At 41.1% G+C, this 15,533-nt stretch overlaps 1 protein-coding gene across 2 annotated transcripts; it reads right to left on the bottom strand.

The window, feature by feature from the left end:
- Positions 1 to 2,745: 2,745 nt before the first annotated feature.
- Positions 2,746 to 7,740, bottom strand: ID4 (inhibitor of DNA binding 4). 2 transcript variants are annotated; one of them, XR_009549468.1, is made up of 3 exons: positions 6,883 to 7,740; positions 6,228 to 6,453; positions 2,746 to 5,798 (listed from the first exon to the last, which is right to left on the bottom strand). XR_009549468.1 is itself a non-coding variant. In XM_060189306.1 (3 exons), the coding sequence occupies exons 1-2, from the start codon at positions 7,321 to 7,323 to the stop codon at positions 6,409 to 6,411; spliced, it is 486 nt and encodes a 161-aa protein (XP_060045289.1). In that variant the 5' UTR covers positions 7,324 to 7,740; the 3' UTR covers positions 2,746 to 5,798; positions 6,395 to 6,408. The 2 variants fall into 2 exon arrangements, 1 of the variants encoding a protein (XP_060045289.1); XM_060189306.1 differs by having other exon boundaries at positions 6,395 to 6,453.
- Positions 7,741 to 15,533: the final 7,793 nt, after the last annotated feature.

Below are 15,533 nucleotides of genomic sequence, written 5' to 3' on the forward strand. Positions count from 1 at the left end.
CATGGCTATACCAGAAAAGGTTGGCAATTACAAATCCAGGTAGAATGGCAAGTGTGATGAAATCTTCCTTCAAATCTAGCACATTTCAGAGGGCAAAGAAGACCAGAAGTCAGTTAGATACATTGGTCTGAAATTTCACTGTACTCTGCTATAGTACATTCTAGATGAAAGGGCAAAGAAGTGTGTAGTAGCACTGAAACGAGACACTATTATGGATTCCTTTTAATTCAGTTCAAATATTTTATAAGCCCTTGTTAGGTACTGAACAACTTGTATAACCTCCCTTAAGGATCCTATGTTATCTTAACTATAGTGTCAGACTCAGTTTCAGCAGGCATGAAAAGTGTTTCCAAAGGCGTGAAGTTTACATTTTCAAGTTGTATCTGTTTGTTTGATTTTTTTTCTGAAGTTCTTATAGACAAACATCACTATTTTATTTTCTTCAAATTACTTATAAAGTAACAGCAAATTCTATAATATGATAAGCACAGGACAACTTTATATTCTTTCCTGCTTTTATTTAAAAACAGCATCTTTGACTTTTATCAGTCTGAAAATGCAGGGTTTATATTTATGGGAACGTTCACTTTCTGGAGTTAGAATGGGTAGAAAATAGAGCTTTCTTAGTTCTCACTTATTTTTTGGAGTGAAAAACCCCTTTCCAAAGATTTTTTTTTTTTTTTGTAGGCTGACAGTTTTAAGTAAGAGCACATAAACACAGATAGGGTTCTCTTGCGTTCTAAAGTTTAGGAACTAGTAAATGTTTAAGAAAATGATTTAAATATTAGGTAAGTATTTAAAAACATTATAAAACATACAAACTTGCATCAAGAACTATAGGACTTCAATATTCTCTTTCGGAAATTAGACCTTAGACTAAAAAAGAAATGCTTTAATTTTAATTTGATTTGCTTGCTCAAAATACTGTAAAGATTTGATACAGCGGAGGTGAGGGGCGGGCGGTAGCGCAATTGAGCGCACATGGTGTGAAGCGCCAAGGACCGGCTTAAGGATCCAGGTTCCAGCCCCCAGCTCCCCACCTGCAGAGGGGTCGCTTCACAGGCAATAAAGCAGGTCTGCGGGTGCCTATCTTTCTCTCCCTCTCTCTGTCTTACCCCTCCTCTTTCGATTTCTCTCTGTTCTATCAACAACTATAGCAACAAAAAGGAAAAAATGACCTCCAGGAGCAGTGGATTCATGGTACAGGCACCAAGCCCCAGAAATAATCCTGGAGGCAAAAAAAAAAAAAATGATATAGTGGCTTAAAACACATAGTGATATCTTGCTTTACAAGGTAATTTGCATATTTTGCCAACAATTGCAGTCTTTTAGAAAATTCCTTTCTATCATATTCAATTTCTTAGTGAAAAACAATTCAGATACAAGCAGACTCAGAAAATGTCTTTATTTAAGCATTGTAAGTTTAATTCCTTTTAGCTAGTAAAATACATGTAAGTATATTTTGTTCTTTTTTTTTTTTTTTTTACCAGAAGCTTACCTGCTTATCTTTCATGAACTCTGAGGAACTTTTCAAGTTAACTTCAATTTTTATGACCCTTTTGTTCATATCATATGTGTGAATTTACCATGGAAACATATAAATGACAGAAATAACCCCAGCAAATGTCTTTGCTTGGGTGAGAATAGAAGACATTTAGCAATGTAGCTCAGATCTGAGTTTCAGCATTCAAGCAAAAATATCTTTTTTTTACCCAGGGCTTCATGACTCCAGGCCAGTTATTTGGGGGTGGGGGTGGGGGTTGGAAACTACAACACCAAAGCTTCCCCCAGTGTTGTGGAAGCCAGACTGGAACCTGAGTCCTGCTCATGACAAAGCAGACAGCTTCCCAGACGAGCTATCTTGCCAGCTACCCTGAAAACATTTTAAAATAATCTAGGATATGGATATGAATCAATATGAAAGAGGCACTTAGATCTGAACACTAAGTAATTCCTAAAAAAAAAAATCTGAAAGCATTTTCAATTAAGCATATATGACTAGTTTGTGTCCCTAGGACAAATAAGTTCCTCTTTGTGAAATTTTCTTTAATTTTTAAAGTATTGATTGTATCAATGCTCAAGGTAGACTTCTCAGTAAAATTAAAACCCTTAAGTCATTTGGGCAATAGTTTTGGTGTAATTAGTGTAATTAATATTTTAGCAGAATAGAGTGAGTTGTAATTGAAAGACATCATCTGGGTCACAAGAATACCTATGGAGGGCAACCCTATTAATTCTGAGGTGAGTAAATTAATTTTCTGGACTTACAAGGTGGTAAAGGGAAAGTTTTCCTCCCTTCTAAGCCTGAGGGGTCTAGTGTTTGAACCTGTTGAGATTGAAGGACTATCTGGACTAATTAACATATATATATATAATTAAAGTGGGCCAGCTAGAAAGGCAGGGCCAGTTTTATTTCTATGTGTAGCACTGTGAAATGGCTACTGTCTACATTATTGACTGCTTGGGATGGGACATAGGTGGTTCGGTTTTCTTGGCATTATTATGCTGCCTTCTTGAAGATTACTGCTTCCTATCCTAGCAGACACCAGAGAATAGGCATGCTTTCCCTAGCATTCTAACTAGATTCCTTTTTTCCATTCATATCACTGTTTTAAGCCACAGTTTTCATCACATGGTAAGAGACACTGTAAATAATTGAGGTGATCCATCAAAAGAACCATTCTTGGTAATAAAAAATTACATAACTCAGTAGAAGTCAATTAAAAACCACAAACTTCAGAACCCTTTGCTCAGTGAAGATTTATTTTTATAGAAGGCATTTAATACAATAGATTGTAGGGGTCAAAATGCTTTAAAGTTCTAAAAATTCAGTTAAAGCTTGACAATAAACTTGAGTAAGATTTTACACAATATCAAAGTATTGAGATTCCTCCCCACCCCCTTTAAACATGAGATATCTGAGATGTTCAGAATTTTTTAACCACATTATAAACATCACCCGACTGTGGAGTACTTTTTTTTTTTTTAAGATTTAAATAATTCTTATTCTTTGGTTGTGCCTCTACTATGAAAAGGAAACCAATCAAATGAGAAAAGTTATGATGTTTTTCTCCGCTTAACTAAATAGTTGAATAATTAGAACTACCGTAATATGCCACTCAAAGTATTTTTGTTACCTGGCTGCTTGGTTAGGATACAACCAACATTTCAACAGAAAATAACTTAATGCAAGTGCATACAATTAGAAAAAATAAAATAAAATAAACAAGGACTCTGTTTCTTTAGATAGTAAATGCCACAACAGTGACCAGGAGGAAGATGCCATCTGTCTAAAACGTAACATCTACAGCACTTCTGTCCTTTCCTTTTCTGTGGTTTATGTTCAAAAATGTAAAATTAACTCAAAAGCAACATCTAGCTTCAGAAACCAAAAATACCTATTCATTTACTTTGAGGTTTGTTATGTACCAGCAGAAGTTTAAACTGTGCCTAAACTTAGGTAGGGTTCTGCAGCCAAGCCTGTGGAATGCCTAACTCCAACCAACAGTACCTGGTTTGACTTGGTTCCTGCAGAAATTAGAATGCCCTCCCACTCCCGCAAAAATATAAATAAATAAAAAAGAGGTATTGTCCCTTTTTATTTTTTTTTAAATAACAAGGAGTAAGATGACTAGAATTATTGAGATTTGGAATTCCAGCAGTGTCCTTGTGTTTTCCTCCTGGTGTAGGACAAGAATGAACATCAAAAACAAAAAATAAACTTCATCTAAACAAGCAGTTCTTTGACTTTATAAGGTCCACCATCAAATATGTTAAATTCTAAAAATTCCTAAAATCAGTGAAATATCAAAGCTGAGGGAGATAACATGCTAGGGACAGGACAGACTTTTAACCATTCTATTTATTTGAACCTACTACTCTTAAATTATTCATTTCTGTTGAGATACTGCCACTTCAACTGACTACTAGGGGCCATGATATTTCATTTTCATATAAATATTTGACTTTGACCTCATAAAAAGTCCCTAGGGCCTATAATACTTTTATTCTTGTATAATCTGAAACAAATCCTTTCCTTTTAAAAATCAAACAGACCACGTTGCACACACAGTTGACTAACTATTTACAAAGCACCCAATTAAATCCTACTTAATTCTCACTCTAAAAATTCCATTTAACTGGTGTGTAAAGTACTGATCACATTAAAATGCATGTTCACAAGCCCTGATAGTTCTAAACCTAGAAAACACTGCCTTTCTTAAAGAGAAAATAACCTTTTAAAATAAGGGTTGTAAGAAACAAGACCAGAAATCACAGTACAAGACAGATAAATCTACTTTAATATTCACATGGAAAAGTTACACACCACGAGAGATTGGACAGTAGTTTCGCAGTAACTAACATAGCTATAGTGAAAATCATTTTTATAAAAAAATAATCTAGATGCGGTCATCAGAATTTTTGGTCTATTTAATGTTTGAAGATCGACTTTTATCCCTGCTTGAAGGATTTGCCATTATGCCTTTTAATTTTTCCCACTGTTGCCTATTAATATTCTTTGGAGGAAGAAAGCAGAAAGTGTTCGTTTCCAGCAGTTTGTCCTTTGGTAGCAAGCAAAGAACATTTTCCATTTCTATGACTTAAATAATCTGTACAGACATGAAACGTAGTTGACATTAAGCTTTTGTGTAAAATGAAGGATGATAAGCACTATTTTCACTTCGATAAAACAGGAAATTTGATAAACTTCTTAAAAGATCCAAGCATTGCCCATCTCATATGCAAAATCATTCAGAATCCATTTTGACCTCAGTTAAAAAGCAAAACAAACAAAAAAAACCCAAATATTCTTTATACATTACACTACCGAACCCTGTACTTAAACTTGATAAAAGTATATTTTCAACATGTATGCTTCAAATACAAAGAGTTTAACTAGGTTAAAGAAAACACATTTGAATGGACTCAGAACAAGTTTATTTTGTGATTAAACATCGCATGCAGTCATGCAGGACCACTAGCTATAACTGTTACTTCCAAGTGTACAGGACACTGGGTAAAACAAAAACAAATTACAAGCCAAGTCAAACAGAAAAGATATTCAAGATACTAAGAGCTCTGCAATTTGAGCTGAAAAATGATTTTTTTCAAAAGAAATATTCCCAAAGATTAAAAAAACACACAGATAATATTTACAAAAAATATTTAATTAAAAATATCTTATAGTTACAGTAGACTATTAAAGCATATACTTTCTCACACTTATAGAACATCTCTATATATACATGGTATGAAATGTCACTCAGTTATCTATACAATATGTAACATTCTTGCAGAGAAAAGAAAGTTCCCTGCTCTGTTATAATCATCTATTTTAAACAATAGATGTAAAAAAAAATATCTACAATGCTCTGGTATATTAGTAAAGCTTCAAAACAAAAATTGAGCTCCTTGGTCACAAAGTAGGCTTCTAAAGTCGGAAATTTACTCGTGATCTTCTATTTATCAGTCCTGGCACACTTAAGCTTAAAAAAGTTTAACTGCACCTCCAAAAAAAAAAAAAAAAAACACCAAAAAATATATACAATTCACAGCGGTTATAAATGGAGAGACCAAAAAAGAATACGTATGTAGAATGTCTATGAACGTGCAAAAAAATAATAATAAAGGATAAGAGCTTCGTTTTTCTTTCCTCTCCCTCTCCTGGAATGACGAATGATTCTAGGATTTGCAGATTTTTTTTTTTTTTTTCCTTTCCTTCGGTGGCTTTTTCTCTAACTTCTGCTCTTCCCCCTCCCTCTCTAGCGCTCCTGGCTCGGGCTCAGGCGGCTGCACACCTGTGGAAGAGGAATGAATAGAGGGGGTGTGTGAACCTTCCCGCTGCAGACTAACTGGCGCCACCGACCAAACTCAAGACATGCTTGATCAACAACCCAAAACAAACCACCGGGTCAGACAACACCGTAGCCACGGCCCCGGCCAAGGGCCGCGCAGGCAATGCAGCTCAGCTTGCAAACTCCCAAGAAAGATCCCTTCTGGGATCCTGCCCATATTCCCCCTTGCGGAAAGATGTCAGTCTGTGAGCGGGACATTAGGACGATGTCTACGCCCAAGCGGCTGCCTACACTGGGATCCCGAGGAGAGAAGAAAGAGCCCGCAGGCCACCCAGGGAGGTCCGGGGTGGCGGGGGAGGGGTGAAAGAGGAGGGGCGGGCGTAACGAGGCCAGGAGGGGAGCCATCCCCATTTGGAGTGAACCCCGACTTACTAAAGTGAAAGACGAGTTCATTGCTAACTGGGGTGGGGTATCCGCCCTCTTGGGAATTTGTTTCAGAATTGCAAGGGCGCCGAGAGCCCTGCGAGGCTTGGCACCGGAAGCCCCGGGGAAAGGCGTCACTGGAGCTCGGCCACCGCAGGAGGGAAACGCGCGCTCACCTGGACAGCGCGGCTCAGCGGCACAGAATGCTGTCGCCCTGCTTGTTCACCGCGCCGGCCTGGAAGAGCAACGGAACAGCACAGGAGGAGGTTAGCAGGCGCCAGCACCGCGCACGTCACCGTCCGGAACCCCTAACCCCGAAACCAGGTTGGAGCGCCCACCCCCCGCCCGCGACCCTGCGCGGGGAGGGGAGGGGAGGGGAGGGGAAGAGAGAGGAGGGGAGGGGGGACGGGCAGGCCGAACTTGACAGCCCGGGGTGCGCGCAGCCCCAGTCCCGCCCCGAGCGATCCGGCCCTACCCGAGCGGGCCCGCGGAAGACGCCCTGGGCAGCTCCCCGGCGCCCGAAGGAGAAAGGAAGGGGTGCTGTGGGCTCTCTCGGCAGCCCCTGCCCGAGCACCGGCAGCGCCCGACGACCGCCAACCCGCCACCGCCCTCCTGCAGCCCCCCGCGGCGTCCGCTCCCTCCCGGCGGGCGCCCGGCCTCTCACCGGGTCGGTGTTGAGCGCCGTGAGCGGGGTCCGCGCCGGCGCGGCTGGACAGGTCCCGGCCGGGTGGTGCGGCGGCGCCGGCGGTGGCGGTTGTCTCAGCAGAGCCGGGTGCGTCTCCAGCGCCAGCTGCAGGTCCAGGATGTAGTCGATAACGTGCTGCAGGATCTCTACTTTGCTGACTTTCTTGTTGGGCGGGATGGTGGGCACCAGCCTCCGCAGGCGGCTGTAGCAGTCGTTCATATCGCACTGCAGGCACAGCGCGGGCTCGTCGGCCGCCGCCTCTGCCGCCTTGCAGCGCGCTGCCGCCGCCGCGGCCGCCGCGGCCGCCGAGCCTCCCAGACTGTGGCCGTGCTCGGCCAGGCAGCGCAGCGCCAGCTCCCCGCCGCCGCAGCCCGACGGCGCCTTGCGGCCCGAGGGGCGCACCGGGCTCACGGCTTTCATCGCGTGCGCTGCGCTCTGCGTCCTGCGCTACAGGACCCGCCGCGGACGAGGGAGGCAGGCAGGCAGGCAGGCAGGCAGGCAGGCAGGCTCCGGGTCCGCGCTCGCGGTGGGCTCCGCTCGCGTGGCCTTCACGCCCCGCGCGTTCGGGGTTGCGCGAAGCTCAGGGCGATCCCGCGCCCAACAATTGACCGAAAGGGTCAACTCCGGGTTTTGTCAGGGGAATGAATCTCTGCTCGGCGGGCGACACAGGGTCGGGACCCAGAGACCAGAAAAAAAAAAAAAAAAAAGCACCGGAAGGAAAGCAACCCACCGGCTTCTCTAGTCACTCCCTTTGGAGCTCCGACAACTCGGCCGCCGCCCGTCTCCCACACTACGAGACCGACTCAACCGCGCCTCCTCTACGCTCCAGCCCAGCCAGCCGCGCAGCTGTATTTATGGAGCCGCGCGCCCGGGGGCGGGGCCACGCGCAGGCCGGGTCGCCGATCTAGCGGAGCGAAGCCGGGCTGAGCTCGCCCGCGGGTGTGAGGAGGGAGGCGGTGAGGGCGGGGGCTGCGGGCGGTGCTGGGGGCGCGGAGAGCTCAAGTGGAGGGGTGGGCGGGGCGGGGGGGGGTCAGGAATAACCAGCCAATCAGGTGAACGGTACCACCTCAGGGAATGATGCTCGGGCCAATAGGAAAGGCACTCTATTCCATCCACGCAGTGGCTCGGGGCTCTGAGAAGAGAGCTGGGTGGGAGTCCGGCCAGCCTAGTGTCTACCCTAGGGAGCAGAAAAAAGGGAGAAGTTTTTTTTTTTTTTTTTTTTTTTTTTGAGAAGAACTGAGGGAATGTGCTGCTGGAATTCTCTCTCCCTGGTTTAGGCTGTTGAGGGAGCTCTGGGTCCTGTTCGAGGATATACGGGCTCTCAATAGCGTGGAGCCCGGGACCCTCTGCCACCCGTCGCTCCATCTCTGGGATTCCACTGCATTAACAACAACGCTATTCGAAAAGCCGCGTTCCTTCTATTCTCTATTCTTCTCTCCCCCCCCCCCCAACCCCACCTTCACCACCGGTTCAATATTCGCCTTTGCACAATTGCTGAAACCATAATGATGCAATGGAATTTGTAGACTTTCCGTTTTCTTTTAAAGACGTTAAAGCTTTACTTAACCAAAGAGGAAAAGAATACCGAATGCATTCCCCCCCCCCAAAGGAATATATAAAGGAAACAAATACATTACGGGGTTTCTCTTCTACCATTCTAGTTGCAAAAGTGGGCTCAAGAAATGCAGTCGTCTTGAACATTAAATTAGATCACGTAAATATTAAAATTGCATGAGCATGGAGTGTTTAAAATTTCTTCATGATATGTAATATTAATCCGTGTTATGTAAAATTCATACCTATAACAATATAGACCATTAGTGACCGCTTGCCGTATCAGTGGACCCCCACCTTGCGTAAAATGCTATGAATGTCTGAATTCTGTTTTTACTAAGATTCACTGGAATTATTACTTGGACCACCACCTTGCAGAAAAGGCTTATTCCACAGGACATTTCTATGATGGGTATTTTAAAGCAAGCTGCCCTTCAAAGGTTCAAAACAATTCCTCAGTGAACTTTGATTAGGGCCTTGTGTGTAATCTTCAAGAAAAATAAATAAAAACCAGCCCTCCAGGTGAGAAATGAGCACAAAATCTCTGTCAATAGGGACATGAAATTTGAATGCCTCCACCCTATAAACCTCCCATATTTTAACAAACTAGGAGAAGAATTAACTCAATAATCTTGAATTATGTACATACTATGGATTGCTGTCTTCATTTCTATTGATAATTGAGATGTGGACCTCATCACTTTGTGCCTACCCATTCTACAGAAGCCTTAGTTTTTCCCCTTTCCAGAACAGAAATACCTGTAACAGGAAAGCATTTTGTTTGGCCATGTGAGTACTTTATGCTTATTGCAGTATTCTTTCTCCAGAGCATGTTCCTTTTCCTGATGAAATAATGAGTAACTTTATTGTTGGTATCACAGATAGATGCAACAATGTTCCTCTACTAATTCCTCTTTCCTTTCTCTCTCTCTCTACCCCCCCTCTCTTTTTCTCTATTTCCTTCTCCCATTCTTTCTCTCCCTCTTTCTCCTTCTTTTCCTTTCTCTTGCGGTGGGGGTGGGGGAGGTGGGGAAGAAACAACAGCACTGAAGCTTCCTTCAGTGTTGTGGGAACCAAGCTGAAACCTGGTTTTGCACATGGCAAAGCAGCACACTGTCCAAGTGAACTATTTTGATGGCCCTTCTCACCTAATTTTACATTCACTAATGCTTCTAATAATTTTTCAGAAGCAAGTGACATTATCATTTACCTATATGAATTTGTGACTGGCTTACGTACTTACCAAGATGAGCAGAATTATAATCCTCCCCAAAGTAGGGTTTTCTTTTGAATACAAGAATAGTCTTATATTTCTTAAATAAGGATCCGTAGAAAATACTTGTTTTTGGGCAAGGGTATATAGCATAATGGTTATGCAAACAGACTCTCATGCCTAAGGCTCCAAAGTCCCAGGTTCAATCCCCTGCACCACCATAAACCAGAGCTGAACAGTGCTCTGGTAAAAAAAAAAAAAAAAAAAAAAACAGCTTCATGCTTAAGAAAATACTTGTTATTACAGAAAGAAAGTTGGATGAGAGAATACTAAAGAGAGTAAGCTGTTATCTTAAAGTTCTTCTTCTAGCGTTTGCCCTTCTTCCATAGCCAGTCAACAGCGTCAGGTTGAGCCTGATGTAAAGTTTCGAGACCTCCTTTTCGGATGATAACACTAAGTGGATATATGTAGAACATTTTGTGCCTTTGGTTTTTCTCTTTCCTTAAGTTTAAAAACTGCTCCAAAAATCAAAGCCCAGTGTTTTCTTTTGGGGGGTAAATTTGATTATGCTTAAGTATCCAAGACACATCTACATTTCAGAACTTTACACATGTCAACTTGATTAAAAATGTAAATATGTGAGACAAGGGGACTGATAATCATATTCATCATTTGGACTTTGCTGAGTTTCACAGAGCATGGTCTGGTGCCAGATGCTGAAATTTCAAGTTGGAGTTGCTCTTTGTGATTGGTTTAAAGTCTGAAAGACTGGGTTACTGGGATTGAGGTAGGGGTGGTGGAGGGGAGGAGGGGGGATGGCCTACAAAGGAATGTCCCTGGTCACAGGATCAGGAACCCCCAGGGAAAATCTGATCCTGCCAGCAGACTAGGCAGAGGCAATTACTGTTTTGCTCTTTATGTCGGGTGAAAGGCATGAAGACATTAAAAAATTAAAGTGCTACGTAAATCACTATACAATGGAAACAAGGAATAAGGTCTTGTGTTCTTAGGCACCATAAAACCAGAGTACAGGGGGCTACACAGTATATGTTTCTGGATTCTTAGACACAGTCACTTACTCTTCAGTTAAAGCTAAAACACAGGAAGACTTCTGGCACTAGTAGTTCAACACTGAATTAACTCAGGATTTACCAGCTTTTGAAAAAAGAAATCATACGAACTACATTATTTCTAAGAATGTAAGGAGAAAGAAATTTAGTTTTCCACAGACTTTCTTTTTACATTAAAAAAAAAAAAATCAGTTGCACTTATGAAAATAGATGGATTTGCCAAAAACCCATTGCCATGAAAATGCTATACTTCTCAAATGGACTTTAATGTGATCCTGGAATGAAAGAGTTCGAGAAAAGTTGCTTGGAAGTGACCAGAATGAAACATACGTTCTCCCTCCAGATGGAAAGATCTGCAGCCCTTTCTCTGGATGCATTCTAGATGCTAATCAGACTCTTGCTGAACTGCAGTACTCAGGCTTTTAGAATTCACAATCGCCCTGTGTTTACACGAAGCAAGGGTATCCAAGCATATTGTGCTATTCAGCCCAAATGCCTTTTTAGGACTTGGTGCTACTTTCCCCATGGCCTGCAGTGAAACACTGGGTGAGTTCAGACACACATATAAACATGAACATTCCTATGCTTGGTCCTTTTCTAGATGTAAGTGGTCCCTGAAGGAGGCACAGGCTTTTTTTTTTTTTCTTTTTTTTTTTTCAGAGCATAAGAAACCACTGTGTACTCCAGCAGGAATGTCTCTGCATGCAAAAGAATAAATTGGGTGATGTGGCAAATTGAGCTCAAGGCTGCCTTATCTAGCACAAAGTGTTACAAACTTACTTGTTCTACCCTTGGATTGCTGATATCAATACCGGAAGCAGTGATAACCTCTGGGCTTGCCCGGTCTTAGAAAAGTCCTATAGAAAGGGAATAGGAAGGGGATATTATATATTGAACATAAGTAGGAAGATGTAGTCTTCAAAAAATGTCTGTTTTAAGAGTTGTAAAGATAATCTATTGAAGTAAGAAGAGGGTGACATTTCCAATATTTATACACTTTTCCCATATTTGGGAGCTACTCTTTTCAGTGATCCAGCTTTTTAGTCTTTTTTCCAACTGACACCATCTGCCCAGACAATAACTTGGGTCTACCTGCATATCAGATGTCAGGCTAGGCAAAAACTAGTAAAGTCATAGGCCCCTTGGAATATATCTAAAATAGACCTACTAGCTTTTTCCAAAACAGAGACCCCAAATCTTCATCTGCAATATTCTTGCCTTTAGGTTCATGATTAGTCAATAATTTGTTCTGCTTTATATATATTTTTAAATATTTATTTACTTATTCCCTTTTGTTGCCCTTGTTGTTTTATTGTTGTAGTTATTATTGATGTCATTGTTGTTGGATAGGACAGAGAGAAACGGAGAGAGGCGGGGAAGACAGAGATGGGGAAAGATAGACACCTGCAGACCTGCTTCACTGCTTGTGAAGTGACTGCCCTGCAAGTAGGGAGCTGGGGGCTCGAACTGGGATCCTTACACTGGTCCCTGTGCTTTGTGCCACCTGAGCTTAACCCACTACACCACCGCCTGACTCCCTTCTGCTTTTTTTTTTTTTTCAGCCACCAGGTTCCAGATGCTACCATGATGCCAAAGTGACTTTTCTGGGCACAACGCCCCACCAATGTGTCCTGGAACCCCACTCCCTGCTCTACTAGGAAAAGAGAGAAACAGCCTGGGAGTATGGATCTGCCAATGCCCATGTTCAGCAGGGAAGCAATTATAGAAGCCAGACCTTCCACCTTCTGCAAGCTATAATGACCCTGGGTCCATGCTCCCAAGAGGGGTAAAGAATAGGAAAGCTTTCAAGGGAGGGGATGGGATATGGAATTCTGGTGCTGAAAACTGTGTGGAATTGTACCCCTCTTATCCTATGGTCTTGTCAGTATTTCTATTTTATAAATACAAATTAAATAAATAAATAGAAGAGGGTGACTTTTTAATAGCCTTCCAGGGGTAAATTAAGGACATGAGAGAGACGGAGAGAACCAGAATATTACTCTTATAGATAAGTCTTATGTATTTTTTGAAATGGAGAAAATTATTGGCCTGGTAACTCACTAATTGAGATAAATGGCAAATAAGATGTTCATTGTCACAAGTCATGTGGGATATGTTTCAAACTGTAATGAGATATCAAAGTAGACCTGTCAAAACTGCTGAAATGGGGCTGGGCAGTGGCGCACCTGGTTGAGCACACATATTGCAATGTGCAGGGACCCAGGTTCAAGCCCCTATTCCTACTTGTAGGGGATAGGGAATGCTTTGCAAATAGTAAAGCAGTGTTGCAGGTATCTCTCTGTCTCTCTCCCTGTCTGTCTCCCCTTCCCTCTCAGTTTCTGACTGTCTCTAGCCAATAAATAAATAAAGATAATAAAAACATTTAAAAATAGTTTTAAAATACTGCTGAAATTAAAACAAACATGCAATTGCAAGTAGGTAAGTAGCTCAGCTAGTAGAACTCAAGACTTGCATGCCTGAGGTCGCCAGGTCAATCCACAGTGCGGCGTGTAATCTCAGCAGTGCTCTGGTTTTCCTTTCATGTTAAAATGTTCTCTTTCTCATGTGAAATAAATGAAGTAACCCCTCCCCATTTTTTAGAAGACTTGATATTGGTGAGGGTAGAACAGCTAGAAATTTCTATCGTGTAGGTAGTACTATAAAACAAAGAAAATCTGCAAGGACTTGGGTTTAAGCCTTCAGTCTCCACCTGCAGGGGGAAAGGTTCACAAGCAGTGAAGCAGTGCTATAAGTGTCTCTCTTTCTCTCTGCCTGTCTGTCTCCTCCTCTGTTTGAATTCCTCTCTGTCTCTATCCAAAAATGAGTAAGTAAAAATTAAATATATTTTAAAAATGAGAAAAAATGAGGAAAGGGAAAAACTACTTAAGAAAATAGCTTGACAATTTCTAAAAAATTAAACATTATGTATACCATATGACACATCCATTTTACTTCCAGGTATTTGCCTAAGATAAATAAAACTATATATCTAAAGACTACAAAGGTACCTGGGGCAAATGATGAATCATGAGCATGATGAGTATGTTTATAATCTAGAGAGTGGTAATAGCCTTACATATATATAATGGGAAAAAAAACTTACCAAGTTATGTTATAAACATATACACACATATGTTAGATAAAATTATAAATTTGTATATTATATAGTAAACATATATGTGTGGTTTATTATATGCTGATTATTGCTCCATAAACCTGTTAAAAAAGTACTGTTTTAAATTAACAATTGAATTCTAGAAGAGTTCCTTCCATGAATTGAGCAGGGTTCATTCTTTAACTGCCATAAATAGGCATTTTTACACATTTTACACCTCTCTCTTTCCCTCTCTCTCCCTTTGTCTATCTTTTTATTTCTTTATTGGGGGATTAATGTTTTATAGTCAACAGTAAATACAGTAGTTTGTACATGCATAACATTTCTCAGTTTTCCACACAACAATACAACCCTCACCAGATCCTCCGCCATCCTGTTCCAGGACCTGAACTCTCCCACCCACCCACCCACCCCATAGTCTTTTACTTCGGTACAATACACCATCTCTCTCTGTTTCTTAAGGTAGAATTGTGTATCCTGCTGACCTCAGTCAGATTTCATAGCATTAGCTGAATGTGTTAGCACAGTACTCTCCAAAGCCCACATGAGACATATATTGATTTAGTATTTCAACTGTCATGGGTATCCACTAATGTATTTATTTATTCACTTGCCAAAAGTACAGTGTTAAAATCCACAAATACCCCTCTCTACTTTGTATTGCTCTGAAATGACATAGGTTCCAAGCTCTGAAAAGGACATAGTGTATTATTTGAGATTCCTTTTTTCAGAGGCAAACATCAAGACTATATTCATACTATCATCTTTGCTATTATTTGTTTGTATTATGTTCTAAAAATGAGTAATACACATATGAAAAATAAAGCACTATATCAACATTATAAAAATATGAATATGTTATTGCGGCTTTTGGGCATAAGATTGGAGCTATTGTGATAGCAAAGCAACTTGTTGAAAATCTTTGGTCATCAAACATTATTCTGTCTTTATCAGCAATCTAAAACATGTACTACAAAAAATGATTTTGCCTCTTGGCAGATTAATTATGTGTAATGTTTGGCAGTTTCTAATATTGTTCATCAACAGTCATCAAAACTGCCAGTTCTAATCTCTCGAGATGCTTGAAAGAATGGTAATACTTTATTTTTACAACTTCTAAGAAAGAAATTCTCATATACCAAGAAATATATGTATAAAACTTCTTCAGGATCAAATATATCAAACCTAATGCTTCAACCTTACTTTTTAAAAAATTTCTTTATTGGGGAATTAATGTTTTACATTCAATAGTAAATACAATAGTTTGTACATGTGTAACATTTCCCAGTTTTCCATATAACAATACAACCCCAGCTAGGTGCTCTGTCATCCTTTTTGGACCTGTATTCTCCCCCAACACACACCCACCCCAGAGTCTTTTACTTTGGTGCAATACACCAATTCCAGTTCAGGTTCTACTTGTGTTTTCTCTTCTGTTCTTGTTTTTCAACTTCTGTCTGAGAGTGAGATCATCCCAGACTCATCATTCTGTTTCTGACCTATTTCACTTAACATGAGTTTTTCAAGGTCCATCCAAGATAGGCTGAAAATGGTGAAGTCACCGTTTTTTATAGCTGAGTAGTATTCCATTGTGTATATATACCACAACTTGCTCAGCCACTCATCTGTTGTTGGACACCTGGGTTGCTTCAAGGTTTTGGCTATTACAAATTGTGCT

The sequence above is a fragment of the Erinaceus europaeus genome, chromosome 4 (genome assembly GCF_950295315.1).
Source record: "Erinaceus europaeus chromosome 4, mEriEur2.1, whole genome shotgun sequence".
Taxonomy (NCBI): Eukaryota; Metazoa; Chordata; class Mammalia; order Eulipotyphla; family Erinaceidae; genus Erinaceus; species Erinaceus europaeus.